Genomic DNA, 25,055 nt, shown 5'->3' on the forward strand with positions numbered 1-25,055 from the left:
GAACCAAATATGTTTCTTAGTATCTGGGGAATGCTGGAAACAGCATGAAAGGTGTTAGTTTGCCATCAGAGGGATTTCGACACTCAGATGTTTGCAGCAAGTGCACAGGAGATGGGTTTTGAGTTGTGTCATTCTTAGTGATGAAAGCATGCAGATTAAATTAGACATATGACCACTGGAAAGGGGAGAAAACCCTCGCAGCTCCTATCTTCCGGAAGGGGTCTACAAATGTTACGAATTCCCTTTAAAATTTTGTATTTCGTATTATGTTAATAAACAAAACTCTGAGTTTATTACACATTCTATCAGGTCAGCTTTTGGAGCAGCCCTATGTCTCCCTCCTGGCCAGGGAAAGCTGACCTTCAGCGTGCAGGACAGCCCTAACCCACGCAGACTTTGTCAAAAATCTCTCCAAGTTCCCCTTGAGAGGACTTAAACCACCTCCTCAACTCCTCCTCCTTTTTTTAATAATTATTTCAGCACCTTTCTGGCTCTGAGATTTTTGTATCTCTTTTTTCCCATGCCCAATGCATTCATACTCCCCCAAATTCCCTTTGGGACAAGCACCCACCCCATGCTGCCCGTGGCTCCCCGTGCTGCTGACCACGGCCACACAAGCCTCACACACTCGCACTGCATCAAACCTGCAGAAAGGGCAGAGGGACGAGGCCTCTCTCTTTTCTTCCCTCCACTTTTTATTTTTCTAGTTCATACCCGTAGCACATAAGCAGCAGTGTTTATAATCAGTCTGTGGTTTAATGAAATACAGCAGCAATTCCCAGTTCCCTCCCCAGTGAGCCCCAGCAAACACTTCCGTTTGGTTTCTACGGGAGCGGCCGAGTCACACAGAAACATCTTTCACGTCGTAAGCTTGAAGAAAATTCACAAGTGTCTTTATAAAATGTTAACTTTGGGCTGTAACAAACCGGGCTTGCGATTTAACAGCTACAAAGCTTCTGCTTGAAAGACAAGACACGTCAGAGATGGAAGCTTCCTCGGGGAAGGGTTTACACCACTTTCATGTTTATCCCTCCTGGGATCTATCTAATGTCCACCTCCAGCTGGCAAGGGAGTTGCCAGCAACCATCAGAATGACAATATCCCACTAAATCAGTATGGTACCGTAAAGGGGACAGATTTCAGTGCTGATGAGGCAGCATAAGAAGTTCAAGAAAACATCTCAAAATACCTTACTCTTTCCTCAAGGAGCAGAACCATCATCTGCGAGGGCCCAGGACCCACCAGGGGAACAGAGGCCTCGCGCTGGAGTCACAGGTCAGGAAGCCACTGACCCACAGATGAAAAGACAGAAAGGAAAGCAGCGATCTGAACCCCAAAGGCAGGCAACTATCCGCATCGGGGTCCCTGGGAGAGCCCAGGGTGAGGGCAGGTCCCCGGCCTTTAGGTTACCCTTATTTCTGCACCGGGCAGAGCATGAAATAAAACTGCGCGTGGACAAACGTTTCCAGGAGAGCACACCTCCTACGATGCGCTGGACCACCGACCTCTGGCTTGCGCCTCATCTGCTCTCCCCTCCGTCACCTTGGTAAGTGACAGGACCACATCTGGATCCCCGTGGCGGGCGCCTACACAGCGCATTCAGTGTTTGCTCTAAGGTTGCACCGGGGAACGAAGCAGGTCGGTGTGTTTGTTTCTCTTTACAGAAGATGTAGTGGGGAAGGAGAAGGAAGGAGAGCCCATCAGCAACAGGCTGCTGCAGAAGTGAAAAGGGTTGGTTTAAAGAAACTCCTACAACGAAAAGAAACATTTCAGTGTATTTTAATAGTGAAATGATTCCTATTTTTCAAGCAATGTCCCACCTGGATGAGTCTCGGGAGTATTTTTGCTTCCCAGCCCTGCTGTACCGGGGCAAAGTCTCAGTGGTCGCAGCTCTACCTGCAACTGCCCGTGCAGGACAATCCCCACAGCTCACAGCATGCCGCCATGGCTAATGCAACACCTCCCCAGCATTGAAACCACTTCCACAAACACCACAACATGGGACTCGACTCAGTCTCTCTCTCAGGAGAAGAGCAGGAGGAAAAAATTAGCTTTTAATAACAGTCTGGGTTGAGATTTGTAGCAGGCTACTGAACAGAGGAGATGCCAGTATTTTATTTAGTAAAAAGGTATGTATTCAGGTAGCAGAACACCTTACAGTAACTAACTTGGCAGGAAAGGTTAAAGTCATAGCACAGCCCTAGATCAATTTGGGGGAGTATGATGGGGAAGACGACGGGCAGACTGTAAGGGAAGCAGCTTCAGACTCGAACCTTGGCTTCCAATATAACGTATTCAGAAAAATATTGCATGAAAAGCCTCAGGATTTTAGTTCTTTCATAGATGTATATTTACCAGTTTTCACAAAGACTGCAGGAATACGATTATAAACAATAAATTAGGACTTCATGTTGCTATCATTTGGCATAACACAATCAGGCAATTTTTCCTTTTAAATATAAGGCAACACAAGCCAACACATAATTTAATCCGTCTTTAGTCAAATTGTTTAACTTTGCTAAAGAGTTACCACTAAAGAACGGTTTATAGTACACTTAAAAGAATTTAAATAATGACATAAGTGTACTAACTTACGCAAGGAGTCAGAAAACGTACTCTGCTAAGCTCTGAAACCTAAATATTTGTTACAGCCCAGGACTACACATCTAAATTAAAAAAATACAAATAAATGTTTTCTAATTTTTCCATTTACGAAAAACTTTTAAGAATCTCTAGCCAACTATGACGTCACTTCAAAACTTGTTTTTTTTTTTAATTTTGTATGATGTCTTAAGATTTTAAACCATGCTCATTAAGGAAAGTTCAAGGAGCAAATACTTAAGGCTTTGTTTTTCAAAGGGCTGTGAGGGAGGCCAGTGGATGGCAGAGGCCAGTGGGTTCACCCATACACAATGCTACTCAAACCCACACTACCAGGCGACATTCATACAGAAATATTACACTTAAAAGTTACAGTGTAGAGCAATATTTTTAGCCAGTGTACATATAAAGAACCAATGCATTTATCTTTTTCTTTATTTTTTTTTAATTTCCAAACTTGATTGTGATCATTATGTTCAAGTATTAGTCTCATTAACAGAGATGAGAAATTTTCTACTTACAACAAATTCGGCCGTTAGAAAGGGAAGGTATGTTTCGGTACACTGAGGAGAACAAGATGCTGAGGTTACCCAATAGTTAGTGTCCTACAGTCACCGACTTGACTAGCTGCTGGAAGTGATGTGGGAAAGGAACAGAAGGAGTTAGGGACCGAGACCCTGGGAAAAAGGGATGTTATAAAAAGGTTCACTAATTCCCAGAGAGGAGAATTGTTCCATTAAATCTGCTGTGGTGCTTTGACAGAGAGGAATACAGGACCGTCAGTCCCACAGTGGCTCGTGAGCAGAGCTTTGCTTCAGATCAACCGCCTCCCATCCCGTCGGGACTGCTGCCACACTGCCCCGCGCGCCTGCTCATTGCACCGGAGACGAGTTCGAGTTACATCTCCTCGCCCTGAAATGAATTCTAGCTACCAGAGAAGTGGCTGAACCCTTTTTGGAGTTGTCAGTGGGCCTGGATTCCCTTCACATCAGGATGGCCAGACTCCTAGCAGCGAGGGGTTCAGACAAAACTAGCTCTTATGCAGGTGAAAGGGGAGCAGGGAAGGGAAATACGATGCAGAAAAAAAGGCAGCTACCTACAGCAGCTATGCTGCCTACGTCCTGAAAACCTCCGTTTCCCCCCTCCTCCATACCCTGTCTGCAAAAAACAGCATCAGAAAAATCTGCCAGAGACTTTTGACTTTGGACAAAGTCTAAATGATAAATATGGGCATGTCGGCAAGAAACAGCTGAAAAGCTTCTTCCTATATTAATGCCTAAATACATACTCCTAGCTAGCTCTTTTTAGATGTAGGCTTCTTTTTCAATTAAATAGGCCTCTAGACAGTGCAAATGGTCAATGTTTAATGCATTAATGAAATGGGCTTTCGAGCTGAAAATAAGCCCTGCTTCCTGACAAATTCTGTTGCTCTTAATCTTTAGAGGAAATTGAGATGGAAATCTAAGCAGCTACGCTACCTCGCTCTTTACGGAGCTGGCGAACAGATGCAACTGCAAAACCCTGCAGCAACTCAACATCGGTCCAGCAAGTAGCTACTAAGCAGAAGGCAAAAGCTACACAAAGGGGATTCTGTGGTGAGGAAACAGCTGTGGTGTGAAGTAGTGTAATGAAATTCTTTGAAACAAAAGGAGTGTTAAATACTTGATGCATAAAGGAGATAGATAACATGTAAGCAAAGCTTTTAAATATACAGTATGTCTTCTTCCAATGGTTACTATAATGATCACACAAGTTTGCAAGTTAAAAATGCCTTGCTTATTAATTAAAATTAAGACTAAACCTATAATTTTTGTCTGTGAAAGTGACTGCAGCCTATCTATACCCTGGGTGTTGAATATGAAGATTTCGACTATCGGTTGGTTCAGGTGCTCGGTTCATGGGAGGCCGATGGACTTTTCCCAGCACAGCCATGCTCTGATCTCTGAAGCAGGACTGCTGGAAGTCCCCGCTTAGGTAATCCATGGTCTGCATCACATTATTCTGGCTGGACGGGCCAGCTCCACCTCTGTAATGAGTTCCTCCTGCACAATCTAGCGGTGCTCCTGCTGGCTGTCCCCCATGGAAAGGCATGGCGAGGTCCTGGGACCCAGAGCTGTCACTGTTGGGTGTGGGCAGAATGTTATTCCAGATGGGCTGAAAATAGTGCCCATTGGTGTATGGCAAGGGTCCCTGCAACCCATTCACAGGTGGAGAAGGCGTAGGCTTCTCAATGGGGGGCTTCAAGCTGAATGACTGGCCCATGCACAGTTCTTGAGGGTAGTTTGAAGTTTTGCCAGGAAAACTTTGCCCTGCAATCTCTCTCTGAGGGTGCTTCCCTGCGACTCCAGCAGGCCCAGCAGCATCCCCACACATTTGCTGCAGATGTGCAAGCTGGTGCTGGTTCCACGCAACCGATTTGATTTCGTTCTGGTACGCAGGTGGCACCCTGTTAATATTCACCATGGGCACATTAACAGAGGCAGGAGGAATAGCAGCAGCAGCATGATCTACAGGGTTTACTACACAGGAAGGCATGGGTGTAGGGACATTGTGAGTAGATACCCTGGTACTTGCATTGATAAGCAGGTTGCGACTTATAGGGCTGGGGTTTGCAATCTGTCCCTCACATACTGAGGTAGTGCTAATGCCAGCTCTGGCCTGGCAGAACTGGTTAATCTGGTGCACAATGCTGCTCAGGTCCGGTGGCTGGTTCTGCTGCAGGGTGGCAGCCATAGAGAGGGGAATGGTTGAGGTAGACACGGTCACATTCGGCGGCGCATCTGCATCCGGCATCTTTCTGCTTCCATGTAAACCTGGCTGCAGCAAAGGATTCGGGGGGTGCTGCAGAGTCTGGTGTGCCATGGTCTGAGGATGCTGCAAGCCCTGCGGCTGCTGCATATTCTGAGGGTGCGGCAGCGTCTGCGGCTGCGGTATCCCCTGAGGGTGCGGTAAGCTTTGTGGCTGTGGTATACCCTGAGGGTGCTGCAAAGTCTGTGGCTGCGGTATACTCTGGGGGTGCGGCAAAGTCTGTGCATGCTGGAGAGCCTGCTGGCGAGCAAGTGCCTGGGGGTGGGTTAAAGTGCTAGGTGCAACGTATGGTGTGGAAGGGGGATTCATCATTGCTTCTGGCAGCAGACGCGTGCGTGTCCCGTCAAAGTCTTTGATAACTCCTTTTGCTGGAGATTTGACTATCGCCAGGAGGCCTGTTTTCGTGGTGGCCTGAGACGGGTAGGGACTGTACCTCTGGCCCGAAGTATCAAGTCCGTTCACAGTACGGCGTATGTGTTTCCTCTGGGGAACCTTGACACTGTTTGGAAAAATTTTTATAGTCAGTGGATTGTTGGCGACCTTCTTAGCATAAGCATCCAATTCTGCTGGGGTAGGATACTGTGCAGATCTCATTTTCTGTGTAGTGTCCCCTGCGGAGAAAGGAAATTCATCAATACCAATTCTGGTAAGCAAGGGATCAACCCCAGGGCAAGACAGTTGCACAACAAGGGCAGAAAATCTCCAAGGAATCAAGAGGCAAGAACTTAATCTTCCCAGACCAGCAGATTGTGCCCCAGGTACCTCATTCCCTTTATTACCTGGTGACCAACACAACCCCCAGTTCAGCTTAAGGCAAGACCTGCCTAGGGGAGCAAAATGAAACCAGTGTTTTGATCAGAGTATGTTTACAGTTGGACAAAACCAGGTAACATGCTATAAACACTGGATTGTCTCCAGCTTGAAATATTTCTTACAGGTTGCGGTGGTGGGCTAGTTTCTATTCTCTTAATTTAAGGCTGTCTCCCCATGGCTCTTCAAGCCATTGTCAGTATCTTTACTGTGTAATTCAGAAATCAGGAAGTTATGAATTAAACATGAAACCCATGTAATGCTGAGGTGGGAACCATAGGAAGCACTTCAGCTCAAGCCTCCATTTACATCCAAGTTCTTTTCTAGATGCTGACATCTGAAAGCACTTTGAGTGTCTTTTTGTCCATTAGGAAGCCCTTGTCAGTCCAAGTTCAGCAAACACAAGGAGGCTACACATGCGTTAGTTTATGGCTTGCAATTATTTCTTCAGCTGAATTTTCAGTGTGGCACTTTGCTAAGGACAGCATCCTTGTATCACACAGCAAAATTACGGGATTACCCCACAAGATTAAAACCACGCTACTCCCCAAACACAGACAAAAGACTTCTGGAGACAGGGGTGTGGTTTCACTTACTTTGATTTACCAGATACCTACCTTGCCCACGAGCTCAAAGTGCTTCTAGAAAGAACTTCAGAAATCTAGGGAAATGCTTGTGCCTCTCTCACTATAATTGTATTCCAAGCAGAGCTGAGCCATTCCCCTACCACAGCTCTGCTGCTTAACTCCTATGGGACTATTGCTTTAGAAGTGATTTTATAATCTTCAAATAATGGCTTGCAGCTTTGACAATCTGATTTTCCTTTTGCTTGATTCACGCCCCAACCTTGCAAACAGTTTACTGGAAAAAAACGCCCATCATTTTTGCTAAAATTTTCAGCATCCCCATGCCATCTGCTGCTGTGCGGAAAGAACAGGAAACACAGCAGCCAGCTCCTCCAGAGCCCAAGAGCACCTCAGCCTTGCATCTGGCCCTCTGACCCAAGGAAATCTAATGCTCCAGTAAAGAGCTCGATGCTCCCAGGCAAACAGCCCTTCCTCTTGAAAATCCACCTCTGATTCTTTTAAGCAAATTGCCCCCAGAAGGTTCCCGAGTACAGCTCAACTCTGAGTACCAGCCATCTCTCTCTCTTTGCGTCCTGAAGCTTCCAGCCTTCACAGGTGAGGGAGAGCAGTACTGCTCTAAGAGCACTCACTTTCAGAAAGGGCCAGAAAATGGAAAATAGGATGGATACCAAAAGAAAAGATAATTACAGAAATACTAAAAACATCTTTTGTGAAATAAGAAGCTTTGAAAGCAGGCTGTCTTGTGTCTCTAGCACAGCATGTAACACAGCCCCGGTTACACTCTTACGCTCTGTGCTGTCCAAACACTGGCACATAACACCTTTTCTCTTAATCAAAGACAATGCTTATTTGATATTAATCAGAACATCCTCTCTGCTCATATCCCTATACCTCCCACTGCAGGCAGGTGGCTTGTATCTGTCCTTCTGAGGGAGCTGCTATGCTCCTAATGGAGAGAAGACCCTCTGAATGGAGTTTGCCAGTACTACCTTGCTTCAACAGCCAAGGCCTTCATGAGCAACCTTTATTTTTAGCATTGCCCACATCCATTAAGTTCTGTTTCTTCCTCAAGAAATGACCCTTGCAACTCACCATAAATCAACAATGGACAAAGGAATTCACTCCTGTCTGTATTATGGTTTATGTTATGGTTACGGCCATGTCACATAAAGCTTTTATTTTCAGATGAAAAATAAAGTAGATACTTTAAGACACCTTTACCATCAAAATTTCCCAGCCTGGTTTACATTTCTATAGGCATATCAACAAATTAGGTGGTAAATACAAACACTGAACAGATACACTAAATATTGTTTTACCCAAGCATCTATTTTTCTGTTACACAGGAACTGCAATGGAAGCTTTTAGAAAACAGCTAAAACGTCAACGTTTGAACAGGCTGTGGCTATCGGTTATAACACATCTGTAATCCCGAATCTGGAAGAACTTCTTCCTCTGATGAGAGAAAATAACTCCTCAGTTAAATGACACACCAACATCAAGTCTGGCATCCTACCAAATGGCAAACCATCTTTTAAATCGCTTGGACAGGACCTTCTGAAACCAACCACCATTTCAAACAGAGCCTGTTGTGCGTACAGCTAAGGTTACGCTCCTTTTACTATGGACTAACTCAGCCATTCTACTTAGGCCTGACCAAGGTGATGTATTTACAAGGGTCCCAACGTGCTGCTTAAAATGTGCTTTGCTAGGAGTTCCACAGGCAAGATTCGATGACTGGAATAATTAAGGCAATGGACAAAAATCAGGAGAAAGGCATTATGGGCTGATCAAGAGTCTGAATATCCCATACAAACATCCTACAAACCAGTAAAGAACAATTAGGTCTGGTTACTAAGTGAATGGAAAACCAGCTAGAACAGACCAAAAGAAAATGCTGGTATTAAAATACCACAAGTGCAAGAATTCTGGATCGGGCCATAAAATGACCATGAGGATGGCTGATGAACAAGCTACATTAAGAAAACAATGGGACAAGCTCCACAAAGTTAACTAATGGTAAATGCAAAGCAGATTACTTTTGTTGAAAAGTAATTATGTCATGTTTACTATAAGGTAAAGCTGTGCATATGAGCAATTATCCCAATAAATTGGTGAGCTGCCAGTTCACACTCCCGCTAATCCTGTGGCAGCCAATTCATCTGGTCACATTCCTCTGCACATCGCACCACTGGAGCTATTTTTATCATGAAATGAGATATATTTCTCTGCCTCACCTCAGCACTAATGTAACATTTTTAAGTACATTTCACATTAAGGCTTTAAAACTGCCTATGGTTACATTTTCACTAACGTTAAACTAAATACAAACAGGCCTTCAGGATTCCTACCCTAATGAGAGCATCTGCTTTGGGACAAGCAAAAAACAGCTGTGCCCATCTTTTGCATAAAAATCTCAACTGCAGCAGTTTCTCTACAGGCTTCACAGAAAGAGCCCTCACCCCTAGGAGGTGAGGACTCGATTTTAGCTGATGACCCCATATTCAGTCCCAACCTGCTCTTCTCTCTTTTGTTCCTCCCCACCCACCCCCCCAAGCTCACCAAGAAGCACCTTTCACCTTGACTTTGCACCACTGTCACAAAAAAATCACCCTTTATTTCCCAAGCCCCGCGGCACTGCTGATATGTCCAACAGTGGCTGCAGACACTGCCCAAATGGTCTTGCCTCATGTATGCGGATTGACTGGTCAGGTTTATAGTGGAGTCACTGGGAGGAAGGAAAGAATATCAATACGGAGTCAGCGAGAAATCCCCTGTGTGGATAAGGAAAATTTCAGGGTTAGCCTTTCCTGTGATGCACGTTGGAATTCAAAGGAAAATACTGAAATTGGAAGTCCCATAGTGATCAGTTTCTAAAGGAAAAAATATGTGCATATTAATCTAGAAAACTCCTACTACACAGACCACTAAGAAAAACACCTCTTATTTGAAAGTGTATAAGAAAAAAAAAAAAAGATAATTGAGCTAATGCGGATTTTTAGGAGTTAATAAGAAGTCTGATCCAGAAAACTACACTTAAAAAATTATTAATACAAACACCGTAAGTCTGAATAAAGGCTGTCCTGTGGAGTTCTATGCCTTTTATAAAAGCAATAGCACTATTATTAAAGCCCACTGCCAACCTGCCATCAAAAGTCACAAGTCACTGTTCATTAAAAATGCTCATTAACTCAGCCTTCCTTTGGCCAGGGGCTAGACTACTTTTGCATATACAGTATGGAGAGAAATACACCAATTAATCTTACACACATCTGCAGCAGGGGTGAGCAAGGTCTGTATGAGCAGTTTCATTTTCCATATAAATCAGAACAAACTGGAACAGCTGAGCATTACCACTGCCAGCCAGCGCCTGCCAGCTACTTTATGTCCTAAATTCTTTCAAATGCAGTACCCGGAGCTCTTCACTAAGCAGGATACAGCAATGCTTTCAGCATGGGGATAAGCAGTTTTCGGAAACAGCATCAGGTACCATCAGGTTAAGAAACTGCCCACGTACCAGCACGTTGCCTTGTAAATGTGTAATTAGCAAATACCCAATTTATGCACAGCTACCCTCACATGAATCTCAACAATTTGCTTTCAAAACTAAGCTTTCTGATCCACCAAAGAAACTCCATGTAATGCAAGGACCTAGTTATGTTCTTACCACAACAGCCTACCTTTTGAAAAAGCACGTTTTGGTCAGCAAAGCTTGAACTGGAAATGGAAGAGAAAGGAGGGGAACGCCCAGTTTCATCCACCTAAGGAAGTCCTTTTGTAAGTAAAGATTTGTACTATTTCCAAAAGTGTCGCTACAACTACCAAGTCTGTGGAGTCGGCATAAATGCTATGCAAGTGCTGGGGGGGAGCACACCTGTGTACGTGAACACTGTCATTCCCTTCTGGCAGGACTTTAAGCATGTCACCCTTAATTGCAAAATTACCTCACCTATTTTCAATAGCACCACAAGTCTTAACATAATAACAATTTTAGCTATAACTGGAGTGTAATTTACTTGGTTTTAAAGAGCAACGCGTCCATCAGCTAACTGAGGGTACAGAGATCTCCCAATGCACATTTTCAAATACAAGAGACAGGTCACAGCCCTAAGAAGCAAGCACCCAAATCTCATGTAGAAACCTTGGTATTTATGAAATTTCAGCTGAACAATCAATGTGCAACTTCAGTGATAAAGAGGAGAGACAGAGTAAGATTTAAAAAAATCTCTAGCCATTAAACTTACATTCCCAAGTGTAAGTTATTCTTAAAAATATTAGTATAACTATCAAAAAAATTACTGAAGTTATAAAAAAAAGAATTATCAGAGTACTCTGCAGACATATTTTCAGAGGCACCAAAGAGACATCAAAAAGAAGATAGAAACTTTGAATTTTAGTAATTTGGGCTAGATCACTAATATTTGCAGTATATGCCCCAGGTATGTAGAACAACAGAGCTGCTGACCTCAAAAGGTTTGCATCAGCCTGATCCAACTTTATTGGTGTCTACAAGTAATTAAATGAATGGAAGTGAAAGAGTCAGGAAAAAGTTGTGTTAAGAAGCAAGTCAGCTGGCACACTTTTAGCATAAAACGTTTTCAGCAAAGAGGCACGAATCTCACAGAAACCTCACTTGCATTTCATCTTGCTGTGGTTAAAATTAACCTTTACAAAGCCAGGAAGGGGGGAGAGCTTGCTGCACACGTGAACCTCCACAGCGATTTCTCAGAGCCATTATTGATGGATGCCTTGAAGGCATAACAAAAGAAAGACTCTAACGTTAAACAGTTTTTCCACTGTATCCTGAATGTTTATGTCACAGCTGTACCAGAGCCAGATTTAACAGTTAACCACATCCTGCAGACAAAACGTCACTCACATTTCTGAAGTCCAGTGTTCATCTGCGTGTAAGAAAGAAGCTGAAAGGAGAGGTCACCTGGTCCTGGCAGACAGGCCAGCATGGCAGACAGGCACTAACACAACATGGGGCATTCACTCCTCTGCACACTGCAACAGAGAGACAATTCAAAGTTATAACACAAGGAGGAACAGAGAAAAGAAAGTGGCAAAGAGCCGTCCCTGGGTGAAGGCCTGACCAAGTACAGATGCACGACTGCTGCTCCAGCCCTTACTGCATCTCGTAACGGCAATGGAAATACTTCAAGAAATGGATCATCTGCAGGGTTAAAACTAAAATAGCTGTCTTGCTCCCCTCTGTGGCTTGACACACAGAGGATAATCCATAACTCTAGTCCTCAAATTTCAAAGGTGGTTGTTATGGATGGTAAAGAAACCACCATAATTCATTTTACTATATATTGAAATGCACTGGCTATCTACCAGGTATAGCCAAAGCAAGTCCTCTGGAGAAATCCTGTCAACTGCTCTTTTACATTTAATAAAAGACATGGCATGCATAAATTGAAGGCAAAGTATGCAGCACTCTGCCTCGTGGCAAGATTAAGCTGCATGCTACAGCTTGTAATTTCTGTGGTCCATTAGGCTGAGAGATGAATGACTACAACTTCCTTCATTTCATAGGAGACTCACTAACCTGCGCGGCCCTGGGTTAGACAAACAGCAAGACATGCCTTCTGTACAAAGGAGCTGCAGAGGTGCCACCATCTTCTACTGCAGAGGTTCAGCATTTATGAAATCAAACCTCAAAACGAATGCACAGAGCACTAGAGCTCTTTATATATAAACACTGCACAGCTACCCTCAAATCCCATCATCGGCATACAGATACAAGGGAGGTTTCCCGCAACAAACCTAACTCAGGCTCAAAGTCTCCCAACGTTACTAGGGTTACGGAGAGAAATTTGAGTTGGAACAAGGTCTCTAGAGGCCACCTGGTCCAAGCCTCTGCTCAAGTCCCCCCTGCTGCAGCTACTGGGGCAAGGCACAGCCAGCCACGAACACTTCAGAAAGCTCTGGGAAACGGGGTGACTGAGCCAAGCTGGAGAAATCAGTTGACTTCTCCTTGCCCGGATCTCCACAAGCATCAGTGCCGCTATACAGGGAGTGCTTTTGCCAAAACACCTAAGGAGCAGCTAGAAAGGGCTCTGGGAGTTATATGGCCCCCAAAACTTAGAAGAGTCGAAGGCTTCAAAATTAATTCATTTCAGTCATTGTTTCAAAACCCCAATTAAAAAAAATGGGGAAGCATTCAAAGATCAAGACAGGGGAAGCAGAAAGCTCAAGACTGGCACAAGAAGCCACGGCTGCAGAAACCCTGCAGAAGCCACTTCTGAAAGAGTTGCACTGCCGAGGACTGCACAGATGATGCGAAGCCTTTGGATGACACCCGACGTGGCAACGTCAGCGCTGTGTCCTGGATAGCACCACCGCCTTCACGCTCCAGAAAGCTCCAAAAGCAGATTTCTCTGCAGGGACGTTTTAAAGACTTTAATTTGAAACCTAACCTCTGACCACTGTCGCAAGTCAGACCACCCAAGGAGTACCTGCACCAATAAAGCAAACAGCGTGGACTTAAAGCTTACTCGTAGCACAGCAATTACTGTGTGTAATTCATTAGCTCTATGTTTGTATGCATCTCCTCAGTTCAACACACAAAGGCTGATTAAACCAACAGCCAAGAAATCTCATACAAGTATTAATTTACGAAAACTTCTGCATCTTCACTGTGCAAGTGCTCTCAAAAGCCAACCAAGTGTTGCTGAGCGAGCCTGTTGGGTGCTACTGTGACTAACAATTAAAAATAACTTTGGACACCGAATGTTAGCTTGACAACTCCATGCTATTGCACATTCACCCTACCCACTCAAGAGTAACAACAATTCAGTGCTGTGAGAAACAAACACACAACCTCACCAAGCTGCAGGGCCGACAGCGAAACCACCAAGAGAACAAGTTTACATTCATTCTCCATTTCATCCCTAGGAGATAGTAATGATCCGCACTACTATAAGTTCAAGATTTGTAGTTGTAAAACCTTGTAAAAAAAGGTTGAAACTTGGATTTTCTTCTCAGCCTCTGTAGCAGGTGGAGTTCTTGGGAGTCTTTTCAGAAGGTGTTCAGAAACGATGACTAAAGACCTGCCACATCCTCAACTTAAAGGAATTGCTTTAGGAAGTGAAAAGTTGCTCGACCTTTATAGATGAGATCCATTCATGACTATAAGTATGCAGTGTTCAGTGAAATTTTGCAGACAGCCTGTGGGCAGCAGTTTCTTGTCCCAAATCATGCCCAGCAAAACCAAAAAGACAAAACAAGAATCCAGCTCCTTTTAATGAGAATACAAAACCACTGTGAGCTGCCAGAGCTTTATCTGAGTAAGCAACAGAAACACTCACAGTCAGCAAGAAAAAAATAATAACTGTATTTTCCTTTTTTCCTCATTTCATCAACTTCAGAAGACTGGCAAAAAGGAGACCTATTTCTCAGTGAAAAGCAGACAAACAAATTAAAGAGCCTTCACTGCAGTCAGAAAACCACCAGATCACATCATTCCCATATCCACCTAAGCATCTACCTTTTACTCCAGTAATGTCTGATGCCAGCCCAGGATTACTTCCCATCCCTGCATGGCCAAAGGAGCTTGGTGTCTAAAACATTATTTAACTGATGGCAAGTTTGTGTGCAGCCCCGAAAGAGAGAAAAGCGCTCTGCAGCAGAGCACTGCACTCAACGTGCTCTTTGACTGAACAAGAAGCATTTCTGACAGCAAGATATGCAGAGGGTTTGCTCACCTGCTCAGTCATTAACGTTCATTGTAGCCTGAACACTGTGACTCTCTGAGTAAGCCTCTCGCTGAAGTGCCACAGAGAGGCTCAGCATCACGCACACAGCAATAAACAGGATAATGGCACATTAGGAGAGAGAACAAGTGATTAAGAGTGGTCACAGCATTCAATTCAGACTAGCCAGGCTTCTGCAATAAGACAGCAATATTTCCTTGAAGGTCAAAACATGTATTTACAGAAGATTTAGCTCCAATACAGAGAGTAACGTTTCAGAGAGGGCTATAAAGTAAGTTGTTCCCGCAGGCGGATAATCATTTTAGGCAATGCCAAAGGTTCATAAAAGACTGGGATGGCAATAATAATTTTAAAGGAAATACCGGACTCAAAATGATTTTTGTAAGTAGAAGCATAAAATCATTCTTTTAGCTTGATTTGCAATAACCAAACTGATGCCATCTAGGTCACTGCTGAGCATTAAAAAAAGAAATTCAGACTTACATAGAAGTGCTGACCATAACTCCATTGCTGAATTCCATACTATAATTAAAATCCTCCTCCAATTTTTATTCTCTACAGAATTAATATAGTTTTTCAAAATTGAGATGTCAGTATTTGAAAACAAATGCATTTGAAATACCTTTACAAACAAGCCCATTCATTTTTTCATTAGAAATTAATTTTTATTCCCTTTGAGATACTCAGCATCTGACTGCTTTCTGTCCTGACTGATCTTCAGCACGAGCTGCGCAGACAACTCTGACATACCACCCAGCTAAAATGAACTGAAATCCCCTGCATGGACTGTATTTGGGATTGAGGTGAGCATTAATGGCTGTCTCAAACTGTTGTTACGCACGGTCTCAGGTCGGCGGTCCAGGGTCCCGATACAAAGGCAGCTGGGCCCATCATCCCCTCTCGTGCTCGGCTTTATTGCTTCTCATTAGTCCAAGAGTAGGAGATAAACTGCACTTGGCACGTCAAGACTCCTCACTAGCAGACTTGGCTCCATGGCAGCAACTTGTGTGGGCACCAGCACCTGCAAAGCTCCCTGCGGGTCTGCTGCCCCAGCCCCTCCGAGGATGGGTGGTGAGTTACTGGGGGAACTGGAACGGATACAGCGAGTCAGGAACTGAGGGATTTTTGCACTGTACCAGGCTCAGTAACACTGTCATCTAAATCAGTTAGATGCAAACTGGAGAGCAGGCTGACCTGTAGGCTTTGGCACCCAGCAATGGAGGACTTTAAAGTTTTAAAATTGTATTTTAAACTGATTCTGTATACTGCCAAACACAGCATAACGAGCTCTGTCTTGAAATTATATATAAAAAGATAAAGTACATTTCTAGAGGAAAACAATCATTAGATTGGAATAAATAAATATCCTTCTTCTTTGAAGTGATTTTAATCTAACCTGGCTGCAGGATATAATCTTAATAGTGCACGTACTGCAGGATGCTCTATGAAATAGCAGGTTTAGACACATGAACAGATTTTTCTTCTCCTAAGATTTATTAATAATTAAATCAAAGCATGTTAAGCTTAAGAGGGATTTGCAGTGCTTGAGATTTGGGGGCAATTGGCACATCCCCACAATGACTGTTACATTCGGCTTTACCTGCATATCAGAGTGCTTTTTGGTCCAGGCAGTACAGTGCACTGCACTGCACTGATTTTCGGAGTAAGTCCTGTCACCACCAAGGCTCACTGGGTAGGATGGAAGAACTCACCTCCACCCATTGCCCAGGGACACCCTCCCTGTAGAGCTAAGAATCAGTTCCAGTAAAACTTACCACGATACTGCCTTTCTGGACTAAAAATATATAGTATTTTCTGGATGATATTCAAAGATTATTATTGCCTCTGCCAGACCCAGTGCTCCTCAGGCCAGGGGGGACTTTTACAAGCTACAGTAAAACCTAGGTGTAAAGCAAGTTGGTACTACTAGAAGATTTCTAATACTCTAACACAGCTTTATCATTATATAAACAGACCACATATGCAGAGTTATTGCCAAGTTTTTAGATATGCCAGTCTCTGAAGCTCCCAAGAGGCCTTACAGGGTAAGTACACAAAGGCAACACTCCCCACAAACCATCCCCAGCCAGTGAAATATGGGAAACTGAGTTGGTTCAGACGAAAGCGAACCAGCGAAGTTTAAAGTGAGGTTCCTGAAAGTAAACACACGTTTGAAATTCCACGATTAACTGTGGGCTTGTTCACAAAGCTCAGGGCTGGGAGGAAGCAAGAGCATCTACCCACACACAAAAGAAAAGCTCCAAACTATTCCAAGTTTCCAGCACCCTGGGGTCCTGTAAGCTGTGCGAGGGTTGTTAAGCGCTTGTGGCTGACTGATACGCTTCACTTCTCCTCGTTATTCACAAGGTAGCCCCGTGAAATTCCATAACCACTGGCAGGATTTACGGCAACCCCCAAGCGCATGTGGCACATTCCAAGTTCAGCATATATAAATGCTGCAAACAAAAACAAAAACAAAAACTAACTTGCGTTGTGAAGTTTCTTTGCTACAAATGTCTGTAAGAGCTTGCCAGCAAGCATAATTGCATCTGGGCCAATTTTCATGCTCCAAGGGAAACTCAGTGTCTCATTTACCCCCCGGCAGGCTGCTCAAGACCAAATGAGACTCATTCCTTTTCCCTCTCCCAAAGTAACCTAAAATCTAGGGGTTTCAAAAATTTCTTCACATCAACTGCAGATGCTGACACCACCCCGCCCCCCGCCAACCTCAACGTTCAATACGATTCCTTCCAGTCAGCCATGCCTCGCTTGACAGTGTCTAGACTGATCCTGCAGGCTTCCTGCCTTTCTCCAGCCCTAAAGCTCCCCTTTATTCTTGGGCACTTACCAGAATGGCCCTTTACCAGGACTGTTGAAGAGCCAGAGATAAATCTTACCGTTTCCTAGAACAAAATTACCAAACTAGCACTGTATTCATCACCGACCGGTATCACATCCTCTTAATGTTTTGTAAATGGAAAACTGCAAAATAATGCGCAGAGAGGTAGTCTTTTGAAATGGCAATAAATCACAAAAGCATCGAGTGTACTTGGGGATAAATAAATAGGAAGACTGAACAATAGAAAGTCGCCTTTTGTAACAAGCGGAGTGCACCGTCAGCATCTGCCAGCACAGGACCTTTTGGCTTTCTGCATTCAGGTGGACCTTTTGTAGAGCCCTGCAACAGTTTCGATCAAAATCAATTTTTGCTTCTTGCAGTTTAATTAACTATGATTTTGCTTGTAAACCATTTCACCTTTTAGGCTGACCTCCATTTATAATGTTACTCAGGCAACAAAATTAAATAGTTTGGAGGGGAAGGCAGAGAGAATTTAAATGTACGTGGGGTGCTTCGGGAGAGGGGAGGCACCTGCTGCAGCGCAGCTCTGCTCCTTTCCCCCAGCCAGGATGCAAACGCTCAACAAGAAAGAAAATGAAGAAGCTTTGGGGTAACAGCACTTAAACGGAATATTGTTCATATCACAATCCTCATGCCCAAGGGCTACCACTAAAGGCTTCTAGGTGAGCAATTTTGAACAGGATGTAGTGCAGTAAAAAAAGCCAAAGCGGTGGCTCTCAGCTCCAGGCGGGCAGGTACCACCATGTGTGACATCGGCTCCATCAAATTCACTCTTCGGATAAAGCAGCAGCAAGCTCAAGGTTATAATCTTAGAGTTTAAAAAGCCTTGTTTTAGAATCATGGAATCATTTAGGTTGGAAGAGACCTTTAAGATCATCAAGTCCAACCATTAACCTAGCACTGCCAAGTCCACCACAAAACCAAAGGTCGGTCCCAAGAGATTATTTTAAAACACAGTACTATGCATCTGCTGAGGAGTAGAACAGTTGGCTTTAATTGTAAGATGGATTTTTACATAGCTTCTGACCTTTCATCTAATTGAGGCCTAAAGAAGAAGAAAAAAAAAAAAAAAAAAGGAAAAGCTATACGTCACTTCAGTTATTAAAATCCATCAAGCTCAGACTTTAGCTCTGGGATAACCACAGCCAAAAAATCGACTTGCAAGTAATTATCACTGCTATCTGCAATAAAAGTTAATTGGACATAATTGAACTAAAGCCCTAATCTGAATGAAGCTGTTGCTGGCAAGAAGCCTGCTCCTGCCTGCACTTTGCAAATGAAACTGCTAGCAGTAAAATGGACAAACACAAGGCTGCTCTTACAGTCTGCCCACTGCAAATCACAGCGCAATTCTGCAAACAGCTCGTTAGCTGTGCCAGATAAAGCCATTAAGAGGGCCCATCCTCACCAAACACACCCTTCCACAATACCCAAACACCACGAAGGTGTAGAGTTTCAGAAACAAGTTTCAGTTTTACTGACCTCTTAATTACATGGACTGAAATGTAAGATTCATGTCACGAGATGCTGGTTTCATCAGCCCCCGAACGCTGTAAATACCAGTACAAATAATGTACTTTTTGAGCACATAAAGATACCAACTCAAAAGGGTTTCAGTGCTCATAATTTACCACCTTCATGCGGTTCAATAGCCTTTCCTCTTGTAGGACCAGCTTCTTTCATCTCCGCAGCAGAGCAGACAATTAGCTGCTTTTTGTGCTCAGCCCATGCAGGTGGCTGGGGGAAGGGAGCATTAAACTAAATTCCTGCTGATTCGCCCATTTATATTTTGCATTTTTGTTAACTAACAGACCAGAAAGCGGTTGTCATCCCCCATACTACTTTAGAACTTCCTTCCAATTTTAATTATTAACACTCTGCCCTTTACCAAAGCGTATCAAATCACTTAACAAACATTACTGAAGCCACATAACCACTCTGAAAGGGGCAAAAATTGCACACAACTCCTTTTACAGGTGCTTAAGGCTTTTTGACCAGATTTATGTTAGAATACTCGTCTCCCGATTATGGGCTAGCCTATAACAGAAGAGATCGAGGGAAGTATCTGGCTCACCACTGGTTCCTGACGTAATTTTGGATGAAGCATTTAATCACCCGATGCCTTGGTCGCTCCTTGTTAAAAGGATAAGGGTGGGTGACAGTTTTCTACCACTGAAGAAGACCGTGACGATGAATGAAACTGCAGAGCATTCAATAGCACCTTGACTTCTCACATCGGGCTTACAAGGTCATGGTCCGGGCAGTCTCCTGGGGAGAACTGGAAGCAGACCACACTTCCCTCTCCTGAGCACCATTTGCTCACCACTGCTCCTTTGCATTTTCACGGCTCCGAACAGAACTTCTTAGCTCAAGAAAGCTGCAACGGAGAACCAGTGACATCAATTCTCTTTCATGACCCAAATCAGTGGCTTATTTTACTTTGCTCAAAGCCCTCACCTCTTTTTAAGCCTATTTTTAGCTTTAACTCCGTATTCTGCAACGTGGCAGGAGCTGACAGACAACACAGGCATAAGTAGGTCTTGCCAGGTGTTGCAGGCCACTTCTAAGGCAAAGGAAAGACGTAGAAAAGACAAGTCGGGACTATTGTAGGGCCTGGCCAAGGCTTCAAAGGAGTGTTTCTGGCTGTGCTTGAAACACATATGCCAGTGGTCAGTTATGAGACAGATGAGATACTACTTTTACCATGGGAACATAAGCAAGAAATAGGAAAATCCACCTGCCTGAAGTCAAAAGCAATTTGAATAACTTTGTATCTGCCTCCTCTGAATTTTCACTACACTAAAGCACTCTGACCTTTAATTTTCTTTCTCCTTTTATATGGTAACTTCCAACTCCAAGTTTTTAATGCTGTACTGGTGGGAAACAGGGATGAAGAAACAGTCTGGGATGTATCTTAGTTATGTTTCACAGTGCATAAATCTGCATGGTCATTTAGGAGAGGGAGCAAAGGATGCTACAGTTGAACTGCAGCAGTTAAGAGCAGAGGCCAGGTAAATACAGCGTTGTCATCAAAATCATAACTTGCCCAGGATATTAGGCTTACATTTGTATGTTCAAAATGCAAACCAGACTCCCTATCCATCACTGTAACATTCACAGATGATACCATTTTCTTCAACAAGATACTGAGAGGCGCAAACAAAGATTCCTTCCCCCAAAGCATCCATTTTCCTCAGGGCAAACTAAATCCACCTTCTTCCTACATGCTCGAGCAGCATCTATAATATCACAGCAGCTACCACAAAATACAGAACAGACTTACAGATACGAGTGTGCATGCTTTCATGTGAACATGACGGTATTAAGGTTAGCTGAGATGACTTCCATCCAAAGCAAACCCACAACAGCCCAGTGACTACCAAACTGCAGGATGCTGCTAACACATGCCCCAGTGGAGGCATCACGTATTCCCACCAACAGATGTTCTCCATCCTCATATGCCACTTCCTTCTGCCTTCAAGTGATAAGAAACCAAAATACACATTGACCCCTTTCCCATAGCAGAGAGTCTGCAGTTATAACCTCAACATCATCAGCAAGAACGCACACTGTGTCGGTGTTACGTGCAGCTTTCCTACATGTTCGATGTCTGGGAGAAACATGAGGTTGTAATTCTGGGGTTTAGCTTACCACAGAGGACATGCAAGAGCTGTGCACTTCCTCATGCCACTCTCAGCCAGAATTCCTCCCTCTTGACTTTCCTGCCTTCCCAGATCTGAAAAGGAAGCTTTTCTTAAGTACAGCAAACAGCTGCCTAGGCAAAGGGGAAAGGAAACATGAAATAGTTCCCTCTCCAGTGGCTGCTTCGCACAGATCACCATTATCATTATCTTCTCTCATTCCACACTTACTCTGTAAAAGCCCAGAATTAAAGTCTTAACTATGACTTACAGAAATCCTTGTGGCTGCACATGACAGAAGGATGACAGTTTTTCCTTCTAAAATATCGTTACAAGTTACAGATTATGACAGTTCCCTGAGTAGGAAAGTAGCTATCTTCCTCTGTTTATTACAAGCTGATTATTTAAAAAAAAAAAAAAAATTCAGGGCTAACTTTGAACAAATTTTACTTCTATGCAACACACGAACAACAAACCAGACATTTGTTAGATACTGAAAAATATGCTTCGAGTCTTGTTTTAAAAACAGATTCACTTGAAATATTTGCAAATAAGATGAGGCAGAATGAATTAGACTTCATACAAACCAAAAAACTGAACTCACATATTAAGAAAAAAAAAAAAAAGTGACTCACTTGTGGACCAGGTGCGCCAGTGGTGTGTGAACACAGGCGGGCAAGCTCACAGGGGGAAGGATTTCAGTTTGCATTGGTTATGCGTGTGTAGCGTTTTGACCTGCACAATTACACTGACAGTTGTTTGGTTTAGTATTTAGCTCTTTGGGTACTGAATTAAGTTCCCACCTATGGTGAAATTTTAACAGCCTATTTACAAAACAAGTGGAGAAATATATGGCAGATTTTTATTTAAGATATGAAATTGGAGATCTAATTGTGCACAGTGCCAGAGCTTCCTGCCAGACCGCAAACCCATCAGCTCCTAGACACACGTTTTACCGTTTGTAATGGCAAGATAAGACCATCTTCTGTAGCTGGAGACATTGTGCAGCCTACTGTGAAGATGAAAACTATTGTTAAGAACCTCAAACAGAAGCTGCAACACAAGTACCAAACACTCACCAGCGGAAAATACAAGCCATCACGTGAATACCAAAGAGCTGGACCAGACGCTGGGACGCCGTTTTCCCATCAACCTACAGAACGAGGTGCTGGTGCCCCGCTGGCTCATCCTGACATAGACCTAGCATCCTTATCAGTCTTCCAAGAAACTCAAAGGCCATCTCGTAACAACTCAACAGAAGAAAGGACAAGACAGACATTAATTGTGAGCTACTGTAAAAAGTCTCTGCTATTCTCAGTGCTTTCCCGAGAAGCGTGAAAACCAGCCAGTTACACGGCTGGCAGTTCAAAACAGCCACAGGGAAAGCAACATGAGCATGCAAGGTGTTTTCAAAAACTCTGCACACCACAAGCACCAGAGATTTTTGTCTGCAGGCTTGATGAAACATTTCAGCGCGCTCTCACCTGATTCCTTTAGCAGTCGCCAACCAATCACCTGTATCCAAAGTTTACACTCACAAAAGACTTCTTCTTTTCACAGTAAGTTTTACTGACTACAGGTGAGCAGCAAACAAAAAAAAAAACAACAAAAAAACCCCAAACAAACACCAGACACACAGAGCAATAAATAAATTGTACGGACAGGACACAGAGGCAGCTGTAACTGCACTACAGTGAGTGGGACATCCCTTTGCGTGGTAAACACAACCTGGCTGCGTGGGTGAGAAGAGAACAAATACTGCTACTGCAGCCTGTAGGACTGTACCTCAACGGCAAACACAGCACAAACCTGCCTGCACGAATGCTGAGCTCCCAATAACCTGGGCTGTAACAGCCGCAGGCAGCCCTGACCTCCACGGTGCATCTCACACTAAAAGGCAGCACAGCCCCTCTGAACACTGTGCAGGAGTCTGGTCAAGTGTGTACTTCAGATGGTTACTCAGGCAATCCCAAAAGTATCACTTGATTTTCATTTCCAGACAATTTGTCTTTCCAACCATGGAATTGCTACCGTCAACAAATTCAAAAGGTAAATTTTTCTATGCTCAATTAACTGCATTAGTACTGTTTATAACTATGTGATTGATAAATGCTCTACAGAAGCTGTAATTAATGTATTTTTTCCTTGGAACAGATACTGAACCCCTTGGCACTCAGACACTTAATGAAAAGCAATTTATCAACTTGCTTTGAATAGCTAAATCTGACTCCTTAATGCAGAGAGAAACACACTTTGCTTTAAGCACTACTACTCTGAAAAAGTAATGCATACTGCAACATTACGAATGCCATCAGACACGGTTTGGATTTTGATTGGGATGACAGCAACCAGAGTGCTCATCTCGCTGAGGAACTGGGTATGATTTAGTACGGCTTAGCTGGGATCCTCTCCCCCAGGATGCAGCCGAGCAGGAGACCTGTAGATGTGTTTTTCCAGGACGGAGGTCAGGAGCGCCTTTTCAGGACACCAGACAAAGTTCCAAATTCCCCTGTGTCTGCACAGCCGGGAGCCTTCTCACCCACCGCTCCTCCTGCTGAGCGGCACTGGCACATTCACCACAAAGCAGCAGCTCAGCGTATTTCAGCCTGGACATGCGTTCAGCTGCTCACAAAGCAGACAAAAATAAAGTGCTTACAGAGTGTTTGAATGCTAATTTCTCAAATTAAGTGTTGCTTTGTATAGTTGACATATAAAAAAAAAAAAGGCATTTAGAAGGAAAGGCTTGACATCACAGAAAACTTTATGTTGGTATTAACTGCTGGGGGGATTAACCAACCTTCAAAGCCTAAAACCTAAACTCACGCTTCTGGGAGTATAGGCTACAGATTTCCAACATAGAAACTGGTCTGTACTCCATGTGGCAGACTGAACGTAAGGATTACATATTTTCATTGCATATGTAAGTCTGTTTCCCATTCCTGCAGTGTCTTGCTCTCTTCCATTTGTCTTTTGATGCAGATAAAAGCCAATGCAGATTGCAACTGCTGATACAGAGAAAGGCGCAAGACAGCGTGCCTTTGGACTAAGGAAAAAAAAGGACTCGGGTCCAGACTGCTAGAGCATGTCAAGAGATAGTCTTTGAAACTACAAAACTAGAAATGAAAGCGCTGCGTTTTTATTTGATTTGATCAAAGCAACTGGAGGGGAGGGGGAGAAATCACATCCTACAGATGCAGGCTAAAATTTAACTACTTCACACATAATGTGGGACCAGCTGATCCCATACAGGCATAAATAAAGAGAGAAAACAAAGAGGTAAAGTCACTCTCGCTCCGAATTCGGTGCTTCCACAGATCACTGCTTCAGGGTCTGCCAAAGAGCAACAGGAACCCAGGCTTCTTTCAAAGCCAGAAAGACAGAGGAAGCACATACCCAGCACTCTCGCCATGGGCATACATTTTCAGTCTCCAGTGAAGAGTAGAGGAGCGAGTCCCTGTCAAATCAGAGAAAACATACTCCAAATGTAATGGCTATTTGAATAAATAACCGATTACTCCCTGTGTGGTGCTGTTCCACTGATGTGACTGCAGGATACCGGCAAACTGTGGCAATCTTCCAGAGGATGGCTTTGTACTGCAAGCTGCAAAGGGACAAGACAGTAATTCTCCGCGAATGGAGCATCCGCTCTGATACAATACACGCCCAGCACCAGGGGAACGAGGCTTTGCAGAAGTACAAATCGCACTACAGGTAGCAGCCCTGCAGATCCCAAAGAGCAGCACAGAAGAAACAGATACCTCTAGCTGCCACGTTCCCTAACAGAAAGGACTTTAAATATCTGCTGGACAGGCTGTGTGCTTGTGGAAATTTCTAACTGCAGAAGGCGAACCATTTATATTGCCTCTGGGCTGAAACGATCTAGGTCTTTGCCTTTCACTAAAAATTAAGCAGAAGTCATTTTAATGAGTGAGGCAGACAACAGTCTTGCACAGGAGATCAAAAAGCTCTCCAAATGTTTACTTTAAATGAAATTCAGAAGCCAGTATAAACCAGATTTTAAACACTG

At 43.7% G+C, this 25,055-nt stretch overlaps 1 protein-coding gene across 16 annotated transcripts in view; it reads right to left on the reverse strand.

The window, feature by feature from the left end:
- Positions 1–1,538: 1,538 nt before the first annotated feature.
- Positions 1,539–25,055, reverse strand: part of FAM222B (family with sequence similarity 222 member B) — a 37,528-nt gene continuing 14,011 nt past the window's right edge. For 2 of the 16 annotated variants that reach the window (XM_087751668.1, XM_087751672.1), the window contains exons 2-4: positions 11,686–11,813; positions 4,445–6,020; positions 1,539–1,714 (exon numbers count right to left, since the gene is read on the reverse strand). In XM_087751668.1, the coding sequence (XP_087607794.1) occupies positions 1,612–1,714; positions 4,445–6,020; positions 11,686–11,767 (1,761 nt within the window). In that variant the 5' untranslated portion in view covers positions 11,768–11,813 and the 3' untranslated portion in view covers positions 1,539–1,611. Of the gene's footprint in view, positions 1,750–2,022; positions 6,021–9,385; positions 9,404–9,492; positions 9,581–10,486; positions 10,568–11,685; positions 11,814–14,518; positions 14,701–15,368; positions 15,607–21,038; positions 21,058–23,320; positions 23,340–25,055 lie in introns of those variants that run through there. The other 14 variants (XM_087751677.1, XM_087751683.1, XM_087751679.1 and 11 more) reach the window with 13 other exon arrangements.

This window comes from Nipponia nippon, unplaced genomic scaffold (genome assembly GCF_047370975.1).
Source record: "Nipponia nippon isolate SJK-2023a ecotype South Korea unplaced genomic scaffold, ASM4737097v1 scaffold_15, whole genome shotgun sequence".
Taxonomy (NCBI): domain Eukaryota; kingdom Metazoa; phylum Chordata; class Aves; order Pelecaniformes; family Threskiornithidae; genus Nipponia; species Nipponia nippon.